The sequence below is a fragment of the Apus apus genome, chromosome 11, assembly GCF_020740795.1.
Source record: "Apus apus isolate bApuApu2 chromosome 11, bApuApu2.pri.cur, whole genome shotgun sequence".
NCBI classification, from domain to species: Eukaryota; Metazoa; Chordata; class Aves; order Apodiformes; family Apodidae; genus Apus; species Apus apus.
Genome location: NC_067292.1, coordinates 12,964,422 through 12,989,994, shown reverse-complemented (window position 1 = coordinate 12,989,994; position 25,573 = coordinate 12,964,422). Strand labels below are relative to the sequence as shown.

The window sequence follows — 25,573 nt, the reverse complement described above, 5'->3', positions numbered from 1 at the left end:
ATCTGTTTGTAATACTTTTGAATTCATTAAATAAACAGGTAATGGCATTTGTTTGTTACAGCTTTTGTGAGTTTCTTTAAATTGAGATGTAAAACTATCCCTTGTATCAAAGAAAAAGCCTTTGCATACCTTTTTACTAGCTAAAACGGTATGGCTGAATATCTACCAATATTTTTAAATTGCTAGAAATGAAGAATAATTAATAAAATGTACAGTCCACTATTTTAAAAATGGTTTCATTTGGGATTTTTTTAACTGGCAAATCTCTCCTTTTTAAACTGGTTAACCAGTGAGGTATGATAAAACATTGACTAGCTGATCAGTTTCCAGTAAAAAGTATACTTCACACAGATTAGGATTTTTTTTGTAGATCTACATAATTCATATAGAAGACATCTATTTACTTCACATGTTTCAATGAATATGTGACACTATTACTATACTTTAATGGATTTCAGAGGTAGTGCTTGTAAGATGGCTTAAAAACAAACACTACAAGATCATTTTTTGTTTTTGTAGTTCTCAGTGGCCTGTGTTCTAATGACTGTCCTCGGAAAGTAACAGTAAGTAAAACTGCACGTTACTCTTTATCTTCAAATAAGCTGAGGTCAAGTTATTCCAAACACTCTCAACATAGTGCATTCTCTCAGACAACATCAAATGAGTTCTTCTTTTTCCGAACATGCTGTTAATTCTTTGAATTTCTAGGCATTTTTTACTTTACTTGTAACTTCCAAGGCAACATTAAACCTTTCTCAGAGGACTGGATTCTTTATAAGAAACTAAACTTTACTTAGCCAACTGATTAGCCTTATTTTAAAAATTATTTTCCACATAATCTATGACTGAAACAGTTACAAGATTTTTAAATTACCCATATGAAAAAGAAATCATTAATACAGAAACCTTTTTATTTGGTTTGTTGTTTTATTACTATAGCTTTGTCTGTTCCTAAAACTTTGCCTGCTTTTTTTTTTTTTCCTCCTCCCTTGTAGCCTTTTGGTGTTAATCAGCCTGGTCCTTACATCATGTACACTACTGTAGATGCAAATGGATACCTGAAAAATGGGTCAGGTAAGGTCATCTCATAATGAGAATACACATGGCATGGGACTGGTTTTTAATAGTGTCCTCAGTTTAAAAGGCCAAAACCCCCTAACTTTCTCTTCTTTATTATAAATTGCAAATTTATTCCAAACACTGCAAGTGCCTTCTTTGGTTTGAACAGTTGGCACAGTGTTGCCCAGTCTGAAAAATCATTCTGTACAACATCATCACTTGCTGAAATAGCATAAGCTTTTAATTATTTACTTGTCCTACCAGTTCTATAGCAATTCCATATTAAGAAAACAATAACCTTGAAATTCCTAAATAGAATCTTGAAAAATGACCAACTTAATATCTGCTAAACACAGGATGTATTTTTCTTGAGTTTTTCACTATAGCTGACAGGCTAACAGGCACCTATAAAATCATGAGTAGCATGAGGAAGATAGATAATGGCTGCATCCCTTCACATAATACAAGAACTACAAGGTATCAAAAAATCATTAGGTAACAGGGTCAAAATAAAAGGAAAGCAACAATGCTTCATGCAACTTGGGGCTTAACTAGAGTTTTGATCATTGCAGATGCCACAGTTTACATGTATCCAAAACCAAAGTTGACAAAAAAGAATAATCCATTAGACCATGATCCAAACAGTGCCTAATGTTAGAATTTCCTTAGTTTCATGATGCCTTCCTAGATATGTATTGGTGGCTCCTAGGAGACACAGGTGACTGTACTACATCACCTATTAGTCTAACTTGTATCTGTTAATCTTAGGACCATAACGGACTCCTTGCTTAGGCAAAAAATCCCAAGCACACAAGCCAAAACATTATCAGCATATACATGTCTGTAAGTTGCACCATTCTGATTCCTGCCCAGTGGTGACAATCATCTCAGCACTCCACTCTCATTTAGAATTAAATTAACATTTAAAAAAATAAGCTTCCCATAATTCACTGGGAAAACTGTATTCTGTATAACAATAATTTAAACAATAGCAATAGTTCAGGGAAAAACATGCTGACATGTTAAAGTCCTAAATCAATGATAAAGCTCTTACCTTGAATCCTGTGCTCAGGACTGTTCATTCCACCCTGGAAAAAAAAAGATGACATTCTGAAATAAGAACCAGATAGGTCAAATACTTATCCTGATATTCTATACCACTTCTGCATTTGTACACACTTAAATATGGGCTTGAAAGCTTTGAAAGTATTAGGCTATATTGTAATCAAACTAATAATTAATTTTAACATGAAATTGCAGTGTATTTTTTCAGTTGTTGCACAAATGCATTTTAACAAATTAATCATCCTGCCAGTTGTAAACTCAGCTTCATTGCTCTGAAGGTTTTCTTTGTATACTAAACTTAAGAGCTTACATAGGTAGTTAGAAACACTTAAAACCCCATGATGACTTTAGAGATTTTTACTTACACTACAGTGTTAGACTATTTGACCCATGCCCCTTAGCAGCCAGTTCTGGTTGGGTAACAACTGGCATCTCGCATTACTGCCAGTTGCCAAGATGAAGGCTTGCATGCTTTGTCAGAGCGAGTCACAGTACAGCCTGTCTTGTTAACCATATCAGAAAACACTGGTAAAGGCCTACACAGGATCTTTCTCCTTATCCCTCAAAAGCCTGGATTCCTGTGGACAGGAAACCGACTTTTCAGGATGCTGTCTTCTTGGTTATTTGTGATACCTAATAATTTTTGTATCCAGTAGCTTACTTAAGCCAGTTTTAACCAGAGCGTACATGCGTCAAAATTCTACCAGAACATAAAAATCAGCCGTTTGGCAGAAGACAAAATTCCACATGAGGAAAAAGGCTTTAGTTAGAGATCAACAGTTGTCTGGTTTTGTCCTCAGGCTGGCCATATGGTCAGCATGCATGCAGTTGCAGTTATCCCTAGTGTGAAATGTTCTTGCCCGAGCAGTAACAACGGAGCAGAGCAGAAAAAAGCTCAGTGCACTGTGGAGGGTTTATGGGAAAATAAGCAGATAAGGCTAAAAGATGTTGCAGGCTCAAACAAGGACACACACAGGAAGTAGAGCTGCTTGCAAAGACCTGCAGGATTCATATTCATACAAATACAGACATCCTGAGTTTCACAGCTTCTCTCCCATTTTTGAAGGCATTTTGTGTCAGGATAAGTTTCTAGCGATTGCTGCTGTCTTATCCATGTTACTTTAACAAAGCAGGCTTGCCCACACCTGGTGCACCCATGTGAATACAAGCTAGCTTAAATGAAAACACAGCTTCACAGTTCCCTTGGCCACGCGACTTGTGAATAGATACCTACACATAATCTCATTATCAGAGAATCAGGAGAACTGATGAACAACTCGGTTTGCCTAAGTGACAAAAAGAGACTTTTTTTGGTAAGAAAAGAAACATTAGTAAAACCGTCAAACTGAGACTTTTTCTTCTTCTTTAGGAAAGTGCTATGAAATGGCTATAAATAAACAACCCACAACACAACTTTTGCTTAGATGTAATTATTCTCAGCTTTCTTGTTCGTGTAGTTAGAGAAGTTTTTAGCTCTTGCTGCTTATTTGTAATTAACACCGTCTCAGAGTTAGAAATCTGGTATTTTAAGGGAACTTAAACACCACACTTAAATCATATCTAGCAGCTAGTAGAATCTGTATTCTTTATATTTTTTTAGATTGGGCATGTGATAAATAGCAACTGTAGAGGATCGAAACAGCACATCTGGATGATATATTACATGCTGCTTTTTAAAATATATTTTTATAAATTTACAATTTTAATGAGAAGATGACAATGGATTTGTGGGATCTCAAGTGCAGAATATCTACTGAAAGGCCATTTACAGAAGTATAAACTGATTCTAAACCCCACTAAGAGGAAATACAAGTTTAGATGGGTTTGATTTGTGTATGTTTGACCCTTTGGCCTTTTATACTTAAGCAAGCTTGGAAAAAATGTTGCCACTGGATTATTTTCTAACTATAGATCTCTGTGTCATGGAACAATGCACGTAGCTTACCAATTCCTTATATCTGTCAGGAATAAAGCTAGCTTAAAATTTGAACCTATTTAATGTATCATTTTATTCATATTTTTTTTCTGGTTGTTCAAAAAAAAACAACAAAAAAACAAACAAACAACATTTTTCTTAGACATTAGCTTTAAGGTTTGGTGAGTTTAGTTGTTAAGGGTTTTTTTGGGGGGAGGTGGGATGGTGCTTTAAGAAATGCAATATTTTTACAATTTACTCTAAGAAACAGCTATCAAATATGATTTAAACTTCTATAGTACCATTCATCTTCACTGCCACCACATTTACAATAAGAAAAACCTAAGAGTCCAACCATTATTTACTTTTCTGTTTTGGCATTATGAAATAACAGTAATGAATTCCAAGTGCATTTATGACCCTAGCAGCATTGCTACAGGGAATTTTATAATGCTGTCTTTGATCAGTTTCTCAACTGTAATATATTAATAGATTTTTTTGAATCTGTATAATTCCTGCAAGAACTTTTCAAAGTCACATTTTCTGAAGCTATTATATTAAGTTTGTAGATAAACTTTATTCTCTTACAAGTCCTACTCATAAAACTCAGTAAATCTTTTTCTAACTAGGATTACTGACCGATAGGTAATTGCCCTGAAAAACAGTCTGTTACATCAGAATCGTATTCCCTTTGACTATCAAGAAATACCTCAAGGAACTCTTTTATATATGTGTACTGCTGAGCAGTACCAAGCTCATGGCATTTTTGGGCCATATACAAATTAACAAAACATCTTTTCCACATTGTTTTAAAAAATATGGCATCAATACACAATTTTAAAACTAATTTTCACCAACTGACTTGCATTCCTTATATAACGTCATGGAACAATCCCTGTCTGAAGCTTTTCATTATATGAAAGCAATGAGAGAATCTGATAGTTTGTAATGATGTTTTTAACATAATTCATATCTTGCCCAAGAAGTAACCTGAGTACCAACATAGTTCTTTTTCTAATTAAAATAATGTTCACCATTCCGTTGGATTTTTTTTCATGTCACCTGATGCTACTTGTTATCTTTACCACTGGTCTTACCAGGGGAGTAGTTATTGGCTGGACCACTGAAACTAAACTTTTCAGTCACCTAAAGTTACCCTTCTAGCCCTGCACTAAAGTAAATCCTACAGTATTCAATGACACATCCACCATTCTGCTTCTGATCTTCCTAATTCTGCAGGTCTTTAGTTCTGAATTATGATATCTTTTATGTATGCAATGTTCATGCAAAGAGTAAAATAAAAAGCACATATGGCTGTCCTTATCTAATTCATTTGAAGGTCCTTTGATCTTCCAAGCCTTAACTACACCAAATTTGCATAATTACAAGGTTTTTTTTAAAAACATTGTTACAATTATTCTCTCTCCTATTAACATTCCAGAATGTTGTTAAAAGATAGCAGTATAATAAGTAGTGAATATTCCGTGCTTTTATTTTCATATTTCTCAATTAATTTGTAATCTTACAATGAGAAATACTGTTAAGTTAGCTACAAGGAACAGTAATTGCCAAAAGGAGCATTAGAATTGAGAAGTATTTGGTCTTGAATCTGCGGTTGTTATCTCCACAGATATTTTCTCTCTGACAGGAAATTTAATTGCAATAACTTCTTCAAATATTTCAGAAATTTTATGCTTGAGATCAGAACAGGTCCAGGTGTAAATCTGGTAGAAGTCCAAAAACCCAAATTTAAGTCACGCTTTCTGATCCGTTTCCTGCAATTTACCTTCTCCATTCCCCATTTCTTTTGGAGTTGTCATTTTTAAGAAGCCCCACAGTTAAGTATGACTGTCATCCTGGATTTTCAGCTCTGTATCTGCATTTCCAGGCTTTTATTGGCTTCTAAGAAATGTCTGAAGTCATTCTGACATGGTGCTTTTTAGCTGAATCCTATAAGCAACAATGCATAGCAGAGACTGTAATATCTAAAGTCCAGCACAGAGTAAATTGAACGTGTTCTTTGGGTGAGGAGTGGGAGGACACAAGATTAATTTAGTAAAGCTAACCAAATAGAAGTTGTTGGGCTTTTGTTTTTTGTTGTGTGGCTGTTTTGTTTTGGGTGTTTTTTTTTAACTTCAGCATCCTAAAAATATCATTGTTGATAATGAAGTAGTAGCCCTACTGAATCTCTTTGGGTTTTAACAGAATTTTGCTTAAACAGGGTCATAGTTGCAATTTGTGTCTACCAAAACTATTAATCACAGAATCATAGAATCATCCTGGTAGGAAGGGACCTCGAAGATCATCAAGTCCAACCATAACCTAAATCCCCCTACCATAGCCTGATTTACCCGTTCAGTGCTTTAAATCATGTTGCTAAGCACTTTATCTACATTTCTTTTAAATACTTCCAGGAATGGTGACTCCACCACTTCCCTGGGCAGCCTGTTCCACTGTCCAAACACTCGTTTGGTAAAGAAATTCTTTCTAATACCCAGTCCAAATCTCCCCCAGTGCAGCTTCAGGCCGTTTCCTCTCATCCTGTCATTATCCAGTTGAGAGAAGAGGCCAGTTGCTACCTCCCTACAACCTCCTTTCAGGCAGCTGTAGAGAGCAATGAGGTCTCCCCTCAGCCTCCTCTTCTTCAAACTAAACAATCCCAGTTCCCTCAGCCCCTCCTCATAGGGTTTATTCTCCAGACCTTTCACCAGCTTGGTAGCTCTCTGGACACGCTCTAGCAGCTCGACATCCTTCATTGTAGTGAGACCACTACAGTCGTGTGGACCAGGAACAACACAACAATACATGTGTTAGATTTACTCAAAGATCAGTACCATATATAAGTATATTATTATGTGAATAGATAAACTGAATTGCTCATATGGATCAAGTCATAATTTGTTTAAGCATCTGTATGACTGCAGCTCTATGGGCTGATAGGCTTTGCAGTTCTCATTTCAGAGGTCTTTCATTCTGCTGCTTTTGCTTGGTTTTATTTTAAACCTTCCATGGCACAATGACCTTTTGGATGCTGTTAAGTCCTGCCCTTCTGGTTTTTAGAAATCTGCTTAATCTTCCCTGTTGTTGCATTGAGTTCTCATGCTGTTTAACTAAATTGGATTGTGAAGTGAACACAAATGTCTAGCAGCCATTATAGTAATGAATTTAAACATAAACACTGCAATATGTACCAGACAATAGCAAAATAAGCTTAATTTCAATAGCCATTTGACATTGCAGGATTCACTCTGTGGAATTCCACTATAGAGAAAGAAGAGTATACTCTGGGAGCAAGCTCGGATCATTTAATAATTGAATAGCTGGATCCTATTAAGAGGGATTTTCTGGTTGTTGTAGGTGGGGTTACCCTGCTAGTGTGTTTTTCTATGTACCTCTCTTTTGTTTAGAAAACTTATTTGAACTTGTCATGTTGCACGTAATATTATCAAATTTTAAATATTTAGGCATTATAAATTAGACAACTTTCCCCTGTGTAAAGGGTTTGAATATCAGCAATATGATAATTTTATTATTTGTTTGGGGTTTTTTTTAAGAGTTTTAAAAGACTTTCTAGTTTTGCTTCTATAATTTTATGGTGTAAGGTTATTCTTAATGAAAACACATATTCTTATATAAATGCATCAAATTGGGAGTTTGGCCTTTCAGAACTATCAGAAGTATGAGCAGCACTGCAAATCACAGTCATCAAAGCTGCAAGTGTACACTTTAAATCCAGTTTCCCCAATTATTTCTGCAACTCCAGGAAAAGATATTGCAAGAAAAGCCAAGAGGTGAAATTGTGTACTGCATTGATCTGGGATTTCTTATTGTGTGCCCTGCTGAAAAGCAGCAAAGAGCAAGTCAGAAGAGGGACATCCCCAGCCTTAGAAACCTTAAGTTGCCATTGCATAATTTTAAGTAGAAAAACAGAAAATGGCTCTTCCTCCACTGTATTTTTTTCCAAGTGCCCTGCAACTCCAAAGCAGTAATAATGGAAATGTAGCGAAGCTTTCAATGAAAGCCAAGGAAATCACATTCTCCATCTTCCTAAAAAGCTTTCAGTTTTGGAGCTGCTGAGGTTTTTTTGTGCTGGGTTTGGTTTTGGTTTTGAGGGTTTTTTCTTGAAAGCTGCTTTGGAAATTCTTACGCATATTACTTTACAGGTACTTTATTATCAGTTATATTTTCCCTTTCTTTTACAGTAAGTGGTTCTGGCATATTTAAAAAAAAAAATAAGGAGCTGCTGGCTTCAAAAGATGGGGCAACACTTTGGTGTGCAATGTAGCACAATAGTGATAATCACTGTAATGTCACTATCACTTTCATGTTTCAGCTGTGCACGTTCAGTGGTGCACATTCACTGTGGAATTTTACCCAACTCTTGAACTACCTTTGTCTCACTTCACCTGTTCAATGCCTGTTGTTCAGAGCTACGCAGCAATTCATGCAACTTCTACGTGTAGTTTTTTGAGTTACTTTGTTTTTCTAGAATGCGTATGTGTATCTAATCTATAGAAAGCAGTTATTCATGTATTGACCTCAGTATTAGGGCAGATGATGGCAGAAGAATTTAGATGCATGTTTGAGACCATAGACTACATACAACTCAGCTACTATGTTTTACACAATTAATTATTTTTGTGCAAAAGAGCTGCCTACATTGTTAACAGATACAAAGAATCTATGTCTAAAATAATCTCCTTGATATTTTTTCTAACTCTGATAGATTTTGGTGGTTTTTTTGACAAGTTGATTCACACATATATTCACAAATATATTTGGTTACTGTTTTGGTGAATGTATTAAAGCTTCTGATAAATGCATCATTTTGCAAATTAGAGGAAAATATATAGCAACTGGAAAAAAATAACAGAATCTTAGAAGGGTTTGGGTTGGAAGGGACCTTAAAGACCATCAAGTTCCAACCCCCCTGCATGGGCAGGGAGACTTCCCACTAGACCAGGTTGCTCAAAGCCCCATCCAACCTGGCCTTGAACACTGCCAGGGAGGGGGCAGCCACAACCTCACTGGGCAACCTGTTCCAGTGTCTCACCACCCTCACATTAAAGAATTTCTGCCTGATGTCTACTCTGTGAATAAATTTAGCTATTCAGTTCTCTAATATCTTGAATTGGGGGATTTTTGAAAGCCTAAATATTATTACTGTATTTTTATTTAATCTGAATGGCATCAATGCACTGGACTACTTGAAAGCAAATAACATTTTGAGAAAAGCATAAGAAAAAAAAAAATAATGGCTCTTCAGGAGACCACAGGTTTGAAATCAGATCTTCCATTAGTCCTTCAAGTCTACGTAGTGATTTTGTATGTTCTGCTCTATTATTCCACAAATAAGCTTATTTAATCTGACTGACCAATATTAGTTTTGTGAATCGATTTATTTAAGTTCAACTAGTCTGTAAATTCAGTATCACACATTATCAGCTCTGTTTAAGGAAACAATAAAAAGCATTGCTTCTACATGTATATGCAGTCACCTGCCCTTCGTAAAGTTAAATTGGCTTCATTTAAGCACTTATGCTGCTTAGGTCTAGTCACCCTGCAATAAGCTGTTGAGGACACTGCAATTTAACCCAGGGCATACTGTGCTACTCTTAAGCTTCTACATCAGTATAATGGAAACAGAGGGCAAATGCCTTAATTCACCTTTAAAAGAACAAGTACTGTATGTGTCATAGATGATACATCATTCTGTTTTTCACACAAGACTTTCAAAAGGTTAATTATATGTATTGCTTCAAATTTTATATGCCAGACTTCAAAAATAAGGAGATGGATTTGGAGATGCTCAGAATTATTTCTGAATATCAAACACTGCAATTTTTTTTAAGGTTTGGCTGCCCATCATCATTAGCTGTGTTGTAAAAATTTGGTCTCTGACAGGCTGAAACCACTAAAAAACATGTCTTAAAATGTTGAGGTTTTTTTACTCTGCCCAAGGCTTTTGAAGCAATAAACTTAGTGACTTCTGATTGAAACCAAAAATATAAACACCAACACCTATACCAATACAATAGCCCATGATATCTGGGGGCTTCCCAATAACTTCTTTGAAACAAGAAGAATAGGGTCGAAGTTATAGTGTTAAATAGTCTTTAAAGTATTATTAAAAAGTAATAATCTACAACATGGACAGGAAAAGGTTTTTTAGTGCTTGTTTATAGTAGCAGTTCTACTGATGAAGCAAAACAAGCTATGAAGAAACAGCCACTCAATCTGGATTGCATAGACTTCCAAAAGCTTCTAGAACAATCTTAGTATTCAAAACAAATCCCACCTTCCTGTTTCAAGATTGAAAGATGTTTTCAAATCTTGCTACAAGTAGAAAACTGTATACAATGGCTTTACAGAGCAAATAGCTAGAGTTGCTATTTAAATTAAATTTGAAGTACTTTCATAAGTAAATTAATTCCCAGTGACTGAGAACTTCAGAAATTACAAATCAACTGTTAGCAGTACTCCCTGTTATTTTTAATCTTTGTTCAAAGTTTTGTTTGATGAACCTTGTCATTCTTAATTACTTACTTGCAATTCTAAGTGGACCTCTTGAGTAACCAGAAAACTCTCACAGAATTTATGATAGATATCAAGCAAGAAATAGTCTCAAAGATCTCATATTTGTGGTCAGCTTTAAAGTAAACTAGAACTTTCTATATGCTAGCATCCACAGTCCTGCTTAGCTAATACCTCAAATTTTAAAGGCAAATAAAGGGTATGTGCACATTTTCTGCCTGATATGTAGAAGAAAACATTCCTTTCTGACCTTTGCAAATGATCTATTTACATCCTGAAGCATAAGATTTCATTATACTTGTCTTAGTAGGCATAAGAACCAGTGTTAGTAGCCATGAAATTATTCAATGCTTTTAAGAATTCTAGCTGCAGTATATTACTCTAACCTCTTTAAGGCTCACTGCACCGAGCATATGACATTTTCTTTTATTTCCTTTAATTTAGTTGACATTTATTTCATTTGTATGATGAAAGAAAAAAGGAAGATCTCAACTGCAGTATCCTCATAATCTGAAATATTCCACTCAAAAGTAATTCTAGAAGCTTTTAAATGTTAAATATTACAGCAGCACCTTGTTCTTTTGGGAAAAGTCCTTCAAAATTCAGCATTAGTGAAGCAAATTTTTAAATATAATTCTTAATTATGTTCTAGCATGGTCAAGTAATACATACCTTGTTTGTTTTTATAACTAGATTAAATAAACCGGCCTTTGTCCTTGATACTTTTACATTGGTAACCAGTGCTTTCAGATAGCATGTGCTTATTCTAATTTGAGAATTACTCAAAGTTTAGATTTGTAAATTGAGACCTAGAGATTGAGCAATTTAGGCAACATTATTGTGAGGGAAGTTAGTGACAAAGTAGGGACAGAGCCAAGACAGAAGTCCTATACTGTTATCTCAACTTACTGGAAAAAAATCCCCATTCTTAGAGAAAAGCTTTTCAGCTAACAGTGTCTGCCACAGATTCCATAACGTAGGAATTCACTAACAACGTACACAGCACACCTTGCCCTTGCAACAGAGCATTAGAAGTACAAGCCTATTTAAATATTTCTGTGTCTACTTGCTTATTACCTGGTTCTGCACGGGGAAAAAGTAAATCTAAAATATGCCTAATCTTTAGGAAAACTGTTATTGTTTATTATTGCTGATATTAGTGAACCTGTTGATAGCTGCAACACTTGTTTCCCTACTGCCTTTTCAGGAAACAAATAATGCTACTTGTCCCTTACACTCTTTCCTTTAATTATTTAAAATTACATGCTCCCACTTGGGCCTAACTTGCAGCCACTGTAATCCTCTTGTCATTAAAATGGTGCCCTTCTCTGGACACACTCCAGCACCTCAAAGTTCTTATGCAGTGAGGGGCCCAACACTGAACACAGTACTTGGGCCTCACCAGTGCTGAGTACAGCAGGACAATCCTTCCCCTAGCTCTGCTGACCACACTATTCCTGATACAATCCAGGATGCCATTGGCCTTCTTGGCCATCTGGGCACACTGCTGGCTCATGTTCAGCCAATGTCAATCAACAACCCCAGGTCCTTTTCCACCAGGCAGCTTTCCAGCCGCTCTTCCCAAAGCCTGTGGCGTTGCATGGGGTTGTTGTGGCCCAAGTGCAAGACCCAGCACTTGGCCTTGGTGAGTCTCATACAGTTCTCCTCAGCCCATCAATGCAGCCAGTCCAGATCAAATGCAGATAACTGATTTCTTCTCAACTTGCAACAAATAGTAAAGATTTGCTTTAACATAGAAATGGTGCTCAAAATTACCATCTTACCTAGAAATCTCAAGCGCTTAAGCTATTCTCCAAGTAAATGCCCACAAGTAGTTTGGAAATGTCAGATTGAGTCTTTAAGAAGTAAGTATGGTTAATAAAAATATTTTTAACATTCTTATTACTGACTTTGAAATGTGTACTTTAGTATAGAGAGTTGGTGGTTTGGTGATTTTTTCCAAAATACTTACTTGGGCTTCTCTTCTAATTTTATTTCAGCTGGACAGCTTAGCCAATCAGCACATTTTGCTCTCCAGTTGCCATACAATGTGCTAGGCTTGGGACGTAGTGCTAATTTCCTTGACCATTTGTATGTTGGAATTCCTCGTCCTTTAGGAGAAAAGGTTAGTTGAGATTTAAGATTGCCAAGCTAATACTTACGGTGTTACCTTTCCTAATAGTTTAGATGGAATTACTCTTAAGGACACTGGGTTTTTTTCAGCAGAAAAAAATATAAAAAAGAAATAAGTTTGAATACAGAAATGTTTGCCAAGAAGAACCTTGTATGCCTGACTTTTGGGGGGTGTATAAGCTCTGAAGCTAACACTAAGATCAGAAAATGATTGAAGTTGTCTATATGTGTTAGCAGAGGTCTATAGTGCTTGTTTCTATGGTAAATGTTAGATCTGATGGTCCAATTATTATGGTGTCACCTGTGAGACTTCCCTGGAGTTAGTCTGACTCTCCTATAAACTCACATAATCCTTTCTGCCTCCGTGAAGAAACCATGATCAGTATGATGGGAGGTGGAGATAACCACGATTATCTAATATTCAAGTGAAACATGAAGTAGAGTCCTCTTTGTCTTTAAAGATGTGATGGTACTACTTTAAAAAGTGAGATATTCAAATTAGTGTACTGGCCAAATCCTGATTTGGATAATTGCTTAGTCTGCCTCCTTTATAGAATTGGTTCTTCTCTTCTTTCCCTACTATGTTGTTGCTTTGTACTTCTTAAGCAGATTCTGTGTTTCATGTCAACAATAGTTATATTGTTTTCTACTTTTACTTGTCTTTTTTAAAGCAATTTGAAGTTTTCTGAATAAAAGGTTTATGCAAACATAAGGGAATAACCACATATTTAAAGTTTTACAAAGCAACTTTTTATTTCATTTCTACTTTTGTATGTTTCGACAATTTCTTTTAAGTGTGTTGGTTTGTTATGAATTAACATAGCCTTTGTTTTTCTTCCAGTCCATAAGAAGACAAGAATGGACAGCAATCATTCCAAACTCCCAGCTTATAGTCATCCCCTATCCTCATAATGTTCCTCGAAGGTAACTTCATCATTTGCTCTTCACAAAATTACATTAACACATGAATACAGAGTTTAAAGTTAGACTTTATGTAAAGGTTTAAAACTTGTTACTTGTATAGCAAGTCAATTTAGGATCAGTGGTGAGGGGCTTTGTTCTATAGATGTTGTTGCCTCTGTGACTAGGCAGAAAACTGCTCAAGTATTTACAACAGTGCCCATAAAGAATCAAAATGTATTACCATCTCAACGCCTGTAAATAACAACACATTTTCTAAATTTACTAACATTCTCTCTGACAAATTGCAAACATCATAATGATTGAAGGAAGCATTTTTGTTTCATCAAACATGCAGTCTCTATCTAGTTGCACATAAAACCTTTAGTTGAGCCCTTCTGAATGCAGTGTGTTTCCAAAGGTAGGAGTGTTGGGGTTTTTTTAAGTAAAGGTGAATGAGTTGATTGTGTAAGAGCTTGAACACTTAATTCATTTTGCAGTTAAAATGTTTATCCCAGAAAGAGAGCATGTTTCTCTCTTTGCTATTAGAGAAAACATTAGTCACATATTCCAGCTGCTTTTTGCCGCTTGATCTACTAGTGAGGTCAGTTGCATTTATCATGCAGAAATTATTTTGACATCAGTTTCAGCAGTTAATTTCACTATAGGACAAATAACAGTTGAGAGATGCTATGTGCCACTTGAGTTGCTAATTAAAACCACAAGAATAACATCTGCCAGATGAAAAAAACTTAGTCAAGAGTCCTGAGGTATTTAAAAGGTATGTGTTAAGCAAAATTTTTTGTCATTGTATCCTTAAGCTATTTCTGCTTCCCTGTATTGTAAGTTTATGAACACCATAGAACAGCAGAGTACAGAATTCCCAGAAGAAACAACATTTCATTTGAGGGATGTCTTCCAGAAGCCCTTAAAGTGCTTAATTTTGTTGCTCACCAGCATTCTCTTGCCATAATCAACTGGTTATGTTGCCTACAACTACAGTTGTCCCTGGGTAAACTTCAGACAGGGATGCTTAACCAGCTGGACCAAATGAGCCTGTCCAAGAGGAGCTTCTTGTGGAGGAAACGATATCTTACAGGCTTGTTTCACCCTGCCCCAGGCAGTTTTGTGGAAGGTTTTCTTACACATGTTACTTTGTCCTGGGCAAGAGATAAATCTCCTAATGAGAAAAAAGTCAGTCTCTGAGGATATCCATAGCATTCCTGGAAAGTTAAGCAGAAACTGGATTTAGACATGGCGATACCTGAAAATAATTGTATTAAGCTGTAAATTTCCAAGTAAACACCATTAAGCTTCAGTGTCTAAGCACAGCCACTAGTATCTGTAGATCAAGTTGTTACCTGTCTTACAGTAGCAGATTATTTTCATCTTTGGAAGTTAAATGTTTTTTTCTGTATGTTAATGAAGGATATTAATGTTTCCTTGGATTCTCTTCCTATGTACAGCTGGAGTGCCAAGCTGTATCTGACCCCAAGTAACATTGTGCTGCTAACAGCTATAGCCTTAATTGGTGTCTGCGTTTTCATCCTGGCAATAATTGGCATATTACACTGGCAAGAAAAGGTAAGCTTAATTAACTACACTTTTTTTTGTATTTTCTATACTATTTAACACTTGCTAATATTTTACAGTCTCATACATTAGGTTTTTTGTAGTAGTTTTCTAGAGTATAATTTCTTATACAGACTTCATTAATTCCCAAAAGGTTTTTAATATTAATTCCATACTTACTGCAAACTTAAAAATTCTCCTTGTTTTTATTTAGGCTCTAAGACACTTAAAAAGGGACATCATGAGCAACATTGATAAGCTTTTGCCATTAAGCTGTTATTCACAGCTGAGACATTTTTGTTTCACATCTGAGCTTTCTATTTTGCTGAGTTTTAAGACGACTGTTTTGGAAAATGGAACATAAACTCACTTTACTTGAGTGCTGCTGGTAATCTAAAAATAAGGACAATGCCTCTTTTTCTGTATCTATCTTTGCTGATTGCACTGACGTTAGTATTCAAGACTGTATAGGGAGTCAATTCTGTGCATATTGGCTGCTTTACTCTGTGTCTGAATTATACATGCAGTGTACAGAAATCCATTGATTTGAAGAAGCATTTTGAAAGGGGCCTTTCATGTCACAAAAGAAATGCGTTCCCAGTTTTCTTATCTATGCTCAGTTCACAATCATATCCAAGTGGCAGGATTGCAAATAAATGCTACTACATACCCAAACCATAATCTTAGCTGTCAAATAAAATTACCGCACATTTTGACATGGTAGAACTGTTTGTTATTTTGTGCTTCTGGAAATAAAATGACCTTGTTAAACATTCAGACAGGCTTTGCACATGCTTCATATTTCAGTGTTAATTTGTCTGTCAATCTCCACTATTTAAAATGTTAAATACAGTCTCCAAATAACAGTAAAGCACAGAACACAAAGCAAAGACATACAAGTTTATGATGACAGTCCTTAGCATGTCCTACTGTAACAAGAAAGCACTGCTAACTGTCACTATGCACTGGCTGGGTTTAACTCTGCCTACAGCACATCTTAAGCAACAGGAGTAGCAGAAAACATACTTGGACTTCTCATTGGGGAAGGATTAACTATGTACAGTTCCATATGGAAAAATGGAGATTTAATAGAAGTGTTTCAAACAATTATTAGTATAATTCATGTATTTCAGTGTCAAGAACTGCTCAGCCCAGAGTGTGTGCTTTCTGAACCATGTTAAACCCCATTAGGTATATGTGAATTAAGTGGTATTTTGGTTACATTATACACTTATTTCCAACTGCTACATTTTGCTTAGAATAGGCACAAATATTTTTATAAATTGTGTGTATTTTCAGATTGCTGTATAAACATTTTTAAATTCCTGTAATTGTCCAATGGTTTCCTAGTCATTTTTACCTTCCCGGTTTTTAGAAGAAATGGTTAAGTTACAAAACATGTAAGAATCTCAACTAAGGCTGTAACTGTGCATCGCTGACATGACTGAGTGTTAAACTCCTAAGATCCTTGTTTATTTGCTTGTTCTTGGTTTACTGTCTCTTTCAGTAATCCTCTCATAAAAATACTGTTCTGCCTAAATGCTGTTTTCCCATTCAAATCTCTAGAGTACCTATAGCAAAGAAAGGAAGGGGAAATATACTGGCAGTTACAATCTCTTCTATTCCCCATGAGGATGATTATCTGTCTGTAACTGCTGTTAAAATAAACCACACACTTTGACCTCTGCAGATAAGTAGTACTAGGAGCCCTTTGTCTCTGATACTTCTTATACACTTGTCTGCCAGCCAAGTATTTTATTGTTTAAATAACTGTAGGATTCAGGAATAGTATATATTGCTCTGTCAGTTTCAGAAAATTTGGATCCATTAAAAAAAACAACACCAAAACCCACAACTTTCAAATATCAGGTACTAGTTTTTAGTTTTCATACATCAAATGAAAGAGAAATTGAGGAAGAATTTACAGCATTATTCATCTTACAACGAATAACAGTTGATACATTAGCTAAGGACCTTGATGTTCCTGTATTCTGATTCTTTATAACTTGCTTTGTGGTCTTGAGGCTAGTCATGTGAATGCCACTCCTTGACGGTAATGCTGCTTAGAAAAGTTTTGATGGATTCATTGGAGTATCAGTTACTGCCAAATTTGAAGTAGTAATTTTTTTTTTTTAAGCATACAAGAAATTGAGTGAAAATTGCTAAGTGAGACTATGAAGTTTTGTGGAATGTGACAAGCATTTCAATATAGGAAAGATTATGCCACTCCCTTCTTCCCACCCCATTTTTGATGTTCAAAATACTGCTGTCATTGATAAAGTCCCTGCCAAAAATCCAGCCTGATCTATCTTAAACTTCACTGACAGCTACTGCTGCCACAAAATGCAGTAAAAGCCACAGTTAATCCAATGGATTTGATATCAGACATAAACATTGTGCAATGAGGAATTATTTGGCCTTGAACCAAAGCAGATGACAAACTTTCATGGCAGAACACATGCACCAGTTTCTACCAAAATTGTCATGTATACTTATCAACTGAAATACAAATATGAATGCCCACACATTAGCATACTGTAAAGGCTTTTCTTCATTTTACTCAAAAAAATTAATCAAGCTAAAAAGCACTGAAATCTGTTTTGCTAAATTCTCTTATGCTAGGATTTGCTCATAATGTCTGTCATGACAAAAACACTGTTTTCCAAGCAAAATCCTTTAATAAGTTCTTTCAGACTCTGTTACTGGTTTAGAACACAAGAGGAGCCTTGTGGGAGAGGACACATTTTTACATATTACATGGATTATTGTTAAAATGTAAATATGCTTTTTTTTTTCAAGCACTGTCCAAACTACTCTTTCAGCAGATCAGGGTATGTTCTGCACAAATAAACAGGGAAATGCATCCTACCTCTACATTTTCCTAATACAAACAAAAACACAGAACATTTTTAGCGTACTTGGTGCTGTTAATTGTTGAACTGCCATCTTGTCTACATTTGTATTTAGTAGAGGTTTTTTTAAAAGAATCTCATTTTAAGTGTAATATAGGTAAAAATTACAGTTAATCCAGAGTAATTTCATCTCATTTATGATGCAGACTAAATAAATGCATACTAGGAAACATTTTCATCTTTTAAATATTCCTTTTTAAAAAGCATTATTAGAAATACTACAAAATAACGGGTCATAAATTCTAAAACAGCTGAACATTAACATCAGAAGCCAATTTTTAGGTGATTATTGCTATTTCAAACTGACATAATTTAAAAGCTAATTACTGGGGCTTTTACTAAGCTTTTTGCTTCTTATCAAATGAGTAACTTGACAAAAAAATCGACCATTCCCTGACATTGTGGCGACTCATTTCTGTAACAGTATTTCTCTAGATCGCACAAAGTGTTTCTTTATTATTATTTTTCAGAAAGCAGATGACAGAGAGAAGCGACAGGAGGCTCATCGGTTCCATTTTGATGCTATGTGACATGCCTTAATATTTATGAAGGAGATGCTACTCATTTGCTTAATTGAAATACTAAATTCTGATTTGTGAAATGATTACCGTGAAAATACTGCTGGTGTGCTATTTGTAAATGTTGCGTTATTTGGTATTTATTTGGAAAGTATTAAAATTAAACCTGAATGTCTTGCAAGGCCTGTCAGTTAACAAACTGTATATAACAACATTTGGTCTTTATTTAACAGAACTGTAAATTTATTTTTCTTAGTAAAGGGATCAAATTGCATGTACTATTGTTTATGTTTCACCATTTCTTTAGTACTGTTTGATAGAAGGAAAGTTGTGTAAATAAAGTTCAGCATTTCAGTGAGCAGAATACTTTGTACCACTTCAACTGGGCTTGTTATTTGTACAGTCCTTGCAAAATAACCTGCATTTCTGAAAAATAAGCTTGAGCAATTTCTCAGATGACTTGATCATTATTTTGATTGTACTAAATGGTGCTCAACGTCAAGTATTCTGTATTTTTATTCATTTAAATCCATATGTGCAATAGTTAAAGAATTTAGGAACTGGAGAACTACAAGAAACCTGCAATGTTAGTGCTAGTGCATTAGCTCATCATGGAATAGATGCAGTATTTATGTGTGTTAGTTCTAGAGAGAAGACAACGTATTAAAAAATTAAAATAATTTAAATGTATCAGCATTGCATAAACTGCTTTTATTATTACATTATAACCACATTTATTTTAGAAAGGCCAAAAGTCACTATGAATTTTATTTTATTTTTAATATAAGAAGGTTATGGTATTTTTTTGTTTGGTTTTGTTTTTAAAGAATAAATATTTTAGAACAGAAGGAGAATTAAGATTGGCTCCCTAAAATTTAGTGCTAAGAGATGAGGTATACAAAGATTTTATTAAGAATAGGACACTCAGAATAAGCAATGGATGATTATCTAAGTGCACTACCATACCCAAATTTTGTAAGGCTGTAATAATTACGTAAGACACATAGTTCAACTTTATGTATTTAAAATGGTGATAATGTTACAGTTGCTCAGTGTACTCCTGGAAGAGTCTCTAAAATAATCATGCTTTTATTTAAGAGTTATTCTTTAGTGATACAAGTTTACATAGTCAGGTATGTATTCAGTCTGTCAGTTTGCATTCCTAATAAATACTGTTTGGTAAACTACAACACCTTCCGCAACCAACTACAAAGCATTGGGTCTCACAGGCAGTCACCTCTGCAGGAGATGATCTTCTTCGGTCTGACACGTGTCTGGTAACCTGCTGCCCTGTAACATAACCTTTGCTTGTCAATACAGCCACAGAAAAGGGAGCAGGCACAAAGATGAACTATGTCCACCCTGAGTCACAGACAAACCATTTGTTACCATGGCAGTGCTGAACAGTGACCCATTCATACAGCAGCACCAAGCCAAAAATCAGAAAAGTACTCTAAGTGGTCTACTAAGCTATTAAGTTTCACTAGATCTTTCTCTTATCAACTGATCAGATGCCAACAAAGGAGACTTCAATATTAAATTACTGTTATTATTCAGGATAGCATATTCTGTGATTCTATGATTTCTTTAATGCACACTTTTAATATTTCTCTTAGAGTAGTATGAAAAGGAAGATTTTTTTAGATAAATACTTCATGCTATTGGACTTTTAGCTCCAGACCACGAAAGTAATAACAGGTTTCATTATTAAAAGGGAGCACAATTCAATATCTTTTCCTGTCTTTTTAAGATAGTTGAAGAATAAGGCTAAACGCATGATGCCTTTATGGCAGCTAAGTTGTCTGTAGCCCTCAATCACAATATAATAAACATAGATTAGCCTCCTTACATTTTTTGGAAAAACAATTAGGAATTAAATAACCTCATGCTGACATTTAAGCTGTTATCAAGTTAACAAAACAATTAACTCAGTATCTTTTGCTTAAAGGTATTTTGCATGCTCAGTTGTGCATCACTGCATCATTTTAATAACAGTCCATTATTGGCCCTTTAATAGCTTTCTTACAATGAAGTTTACCACAGGTTCTAACTGCTCATAGCTTGGCTCACAACAGTATATGCATACTGTTTTGAATTAAAGTATTAGATATTGTTCAACCTCTTGTCGTTTCTATGTCATACTTTGGTTTTCTATTGTATAAGCATTAAAAGTATGTTTGAATAAGGTTATTACCCTTCCACCAGTAAGTATAAGAAAGCAATGTCAATTACAAAGTGTATATCTAGGTGATCAACACAGTAACTGAGAAGTGAGAAATAGTTCTAACTACATAAATTTTCAAAATGCATCCACCAAACAGAGCCCTGGTGAGAAATGCTATTGGAAGGCTTTTTCAGTGTGAAATCTCACCTATATAAAAATATGTTGGCATGCCAAGTGACAGATGGCTGTTGAAATGCCATCTTTCTTTGTTCGCATTTTCTATGAGAAGCTTTAAGACTGAATCTTCCTACCAGATTTATCTTTAATGCACTATAATCCTCCAACAGAAGAACCAACTTTTCTGCTGTAGATTAACAGGCATATTCTATATATTATAATATTTCTCCTATGATGAGACCATCCATCTTACAGACAGATGTATCAAAAACATTTGCTATGGTTAATTAAAGAGTAATCACTATAAATGCACCAAGTCAATTGAAGACTTTTATAACTACTTTCAAATAACTTGCACCTAAATAGAACAGAATAAATCAATCCATAAGTTTCTACTATATTATAATCATCAGAACTTAGTTTTGTTAAAACAATGGAAAAGCATAAACTGGACCAGTTTTGAAGGTATTAATAACTAAAAGAATGTTTTTTTTTAAAATCCAGAAAATAAAATTATGCTGAACATAATCTGAAACTTTGCAAATAAATAGTATTAATTGTAAAGGGATGGGCAGATTTTTTTGCTCAAAGACTTAAGAAGCATGTAAAGAACTTGACAACAACAGATGATTAAGTCTGAAATCCTGTTTCAGTAGCCCAGTTATCCACTCTGTTTTCCATTTTGGCAATAGGATCTTTTTGTTGAGGCACTAATATCCACCTCAACTGTCACTTTGAAAATAATCAGCTACACAGCACTATTTTTAGAATTAATTCCTATCTTCAGTTAAAAATGTGATCCCATTAGGAATTCCTGAATTGTCCAACTTAAGCCAGAAAAGTTTGTAGGTATATTCTAATACTCAGATCTAATTATATTACCTTGGAAACAGAGAAACTATCAGTATGCTTGATGACTATTTGAAAGTTTGCACTGCTCAGTAGTCAATAGCAAAGCTAATTAAAGCTAATTAAACATACCTACGTATGAGGCACTTGCACATTCTGCCATTTTCTGTTTAGAAATTCTAATTGTCCTATTGACAAACCCAGGTACCAGACCAGTTAAAATCTAACTCCTGATGTCCTTTCATAATTATTCACTGGTGACATCTGTATTTTTGCAACCTCTTTAAAAACAAGATTCAAATAGTCTCATACATAATAAAAACCTGCTGGTCTAAAACTATTTGTGATGTACAGTCTGCTACTCAAGACCAGCAAATACTTTAGGTAATAATAAATTAAAGCATCTATTAGAAAAGCAAACCAAAGGAAGTTGTAAGGAAGAACTGGTGGGAGGAGACAAAATCAGTTCTAATAATGGAAATAGAAACACTGTATTGCAGCAGAGCACCTGCTGTAACTGATCTATTCTTTTAACTGTTCACACGGGTATTTACCTGCATCAAGAAGAGCAGTTCCATTCCCTACTCCCATTCAAAATTAATCATGATGACTCAATAAAGCAGTAGAAAATACACAACTAGTTGTCCAAAAGCTGTCTTCAACTTTTCTTAACTCCTAAACTCGCCAGCTTGACCTGGTGGAACAGCATTTTCTTCCCAGGAAACTAGCACTCTGCAGGCTCAGAAAATGGGAAGTTAAAGTTTCTTCAGACTTGCCACAAGTTTACTCTAAAATACTCTGAAGCACCACCAATAACAAGAACTCAAGCAAGACAAGCAACAGGGATGTCCACTTCAAAAGTTTCTTTGAAAGCAGCAGTAAACAAGGCAGAATATACCCAAATCTACAAATTGATGCTACTACCTGTGTCTCACACACTGACAGCTTGATGCAAGCCAGGGAAAGGAACAGGATGGGAAAGCTCCTATGCTTCTCCAGGTGTGTAATAGCTTTGTTCAACCTTCTAATGGGCAAACTAGAAGTTCAACTTTTCAGTTAAATTGACTGTAGAAGATTGGGTCTTGCAATTACTACGAACTTGTATTGAGCACAATATATTACTAGGTTTTTCTCCTATTGCTTTGGTGCGAGACAATTGACCACAAATGGTTTTCCTGAATGCAAACTCAGCTAGGGGTCCAAGAATCAGGCTACTTCTCTTATTTCTTATATCATCATAAGGAATAAAAAATCTGAGCCAAATTTTGCCATCAGCTACACTGTGCATTCCAAAAAAACAAAACAAAAAAAGCCACAACCAAAACAACAAACCCCTGTCTCCTAACAATCTGCACAACAGCATAGTCAGATTTTAATTTTGTGCTCATGTACTTGCAGAGGGGATAAAAAAAAATGGTGGGTGATAGACAGATACACTAAAAATTATTAACCTGTTAGATATATTCTTGAATTACTACATTAAACATTTTTGTTAGCAAAGAAAAAAAGCCAAGTAGATGCACCTAATGAGGACTTCTCTTTATATAGGAGTTTTCACTATAGAATTTAACATTTCATCACACCACTTTAAAACATGGTTAAGAGCTGAACAGAGAAACTGCTTTATTCACTCCTGGAATGCAGCAGCTATTTAACAATTCGTGGGAAAACTACCCTTTAAGAAGGACTGTATCATCTCAATTTGAAATTGAAAGGACAATCCAAGTAAGCGGAATAATACAATTATGTAACTTGGGATTTTGCCAGAACATCAAGCTTAATACTTCATCAAGCTTCTTAAAACACTGAACTGGATCTTTAATACCCAGAAAAACTCAGAACTTTTACTATAAGGTCTCACTGGGGCTGCCCTGCACCCCGTGGCTGAGCTCTGGGAGGGAGAAGTGTCACCTCCTGCACCCGCAGGGCTCCGCGTTGGCTTTGGCCACCTGCTCTGCAGTCCCTCCTTGCTTAATTTGCCATCACTGACAATCTCTTTGACTTGAAGAGCCCGAAATATTTAACTGGTAACCTGAAACAAGAGCATGACCTTTTCTAACAGAATACGCTGACCTTTGAGCATTGTAGAAAGAACTGAACATTCAACCACATAGCACCAAACCACAAGGACATCGGAACTTCACCTCTCACATCATGTTCGAGATTGTAGTAAGCAAGCCTCGCTTCTTAAGGAGACGGAATCGTAAATTGCAATTATGCGTCTAATTTACACGTCCTATAATCTAGTGGGTCTATTGAAGGGGTTCCAAAGTGCTCCCATAAAGTGCCTGAGCGGAATTCCGGGTAGGGTACATGGAGCTTCAGACGCGCACCATTTCGCACCTCGATGAGGACAAAGGGAAGAGCGGAGTTCAGCGGAGAACGTGACTTCCTCCAGCCTGCGAGAGGGGCTGGAGCTGCTCTCGGGCACGGGAAGCCCGCGACGAATGGGCCGGGGGTAGCTCGGGCCGCTCCTGCCCGCCGCGCAAAGCTTTGCAACATGCCCCGTGCTGTCCTTGTTTCAACACTTCGGGACCCTGAGCAAAAGCTCTCAGCCTCGCCCATTCGGCAATTCTAGGGAAAAGACATCCTACATTAAATACCCTGAGATACTCAACCCGTGTTGCCTATAGGCCAATTGAAAACATCTCTAATGGCCTTACATGTCTTGTTACACGTAGCCTATCGCCAGGGCAACCGTTCTCGGACACGTCCGGAACGCCAGCGGCCCTCTCTGTCACGCATCTCCATCGCCAGCTCGTCGGCGTCCGGGCGGACGCGGAGCCCCGCGGCGGGACCTGCGGCTGTGGGCGCTCCCTGCCCTTCCCCCGACGTCGCTACCCTGCCTCCCCCTCGGGCCCTTTCCCTAAGAAACATCTCCCCGCGCAAAGCTAACCCGATGTGATGGATAAGCAGTGGGATGGGAGCCAGGGCAAGCAGCAGGCTAAGTGCGCCTTTTTATTAACTTCTTGTAAAGTAATAGCTCCATTTTAGCTGTCACTCCTGTCAGACAACAGCCGCACAAAAGCGTGTGATGGGCTCTTCCCGGAGCTGCAGGCAGCAGTCTGCAGCCAGCCAGCAGCTGGGTACGCCACACGGGCTCTCTGCCACCAGTGAGGGAGAGGAGGAACAGAAGACCAGGAGGACGACAAGCTCCCTTTTACCGCACCGGGACCCCACTCAGATCTCAAACAAAAGCGGGCAGCCGGGATTCAGGTTCACCTGAGTCACCGTGCCCTGGAGAGAGAGCGCACAGCTCGCCCGCTCCGCCCTGGTAGCCAGAGACGCGGGGGACACGCTGCTGGCGGCCAGCACTGCCCAGCCCCTCTGCACAGACGGGAAAAGCCCGGCAGGCGGGCGGGGAGGATCGGGCATGACGCACGGCGGGGTACCGAGGCGCGGTACGGAGGCGCGGTGCCTCAACGGGGCTACCACCCGCTCCCTGTAGCGACGGCGCAAAGAAGGGCTCTTGCCCCAGCACTACGGCCGCCGCTGCTCGGTGCCCGCCCGGGCGGGAGGAGCACAGCGGCCCCGCCGGCTGCGGCTGCTTGCGGGGCTCCGTGGGGGGCGGGCACATGCGTACAAGCGGCTCATCCAGGCAAACAGCCCTCACATCTTAAATGAGCTTCATTTGCCGGCAGCCGCTTCAGTCGGGCTGGGAGCTGCTGGGCTGCGCTCAGAGCGTCTCACGGGGAGCTGCCCCCACGCCCGGCCCCCCGGGGCGGGCCAGCCCCGACGGAGCCCGCCGCGCCCCACTCTAGATGGGACTGAGCAG

At 37.0% G+C, this 25,573-nt stretch overlaps 1 protein-coding gene and 1 long non-coding RNA gene across 2 annotated transcripts in view; one reads left to right on the top strand and one right to left on the bottom strand.

Annotated features, from left to right (window-relative positions):
• ITFG1 (integrin alpha FG-GAP repeat containing 1) overlaps window positions 1-20,726 on the top strand; it is a 68,331-nt gene extending 47,605 nt beyond the window's left edge. The window contains exons 13-18 of the mRNA XM_051629058.1: window positions 520-563; window positions 996-1,074; window positions 12,574-12,698; window positions 13,548-13,630; window positions 15,073-15,190; window positions 18,561-20,726. Coding sequence (XP_051485018.1) covers window positions 520-563; window positions 996-1,074; window positions 12,574-12,698; window positions 13,548-13,630; window positions 15,073-15,190; window positions 18,561-18,620 — 509 coding nt within the window. The 3' untranslated portion in view covers window positions 18,621-20,726. The remainder of the gene's footprint in view (window positions 1-519; window positions 564-995; window positions 1,075-12,573; window positions 12,699-13,547; window positions 13,631-15,072; window positions 15,191-18,560) is intronic.
• Window positions 1-25,573, bottom strand: part of LOC127389008 (uncharacterized) — a 106,727-nt gene that overhangs the window by 46,507 nt on the left and 34,647 nt on the right. The window contains exon 2 of the long non-coding RNA XR_007890537.1: window positions 2,114-2,147. This is a non-coding gene — a long non-coding RNA (uncharacterized LOC127389008). The remainder of the gene's footprint in view (window positions 1-2,113; window positions 2,148-25,573) is intronic.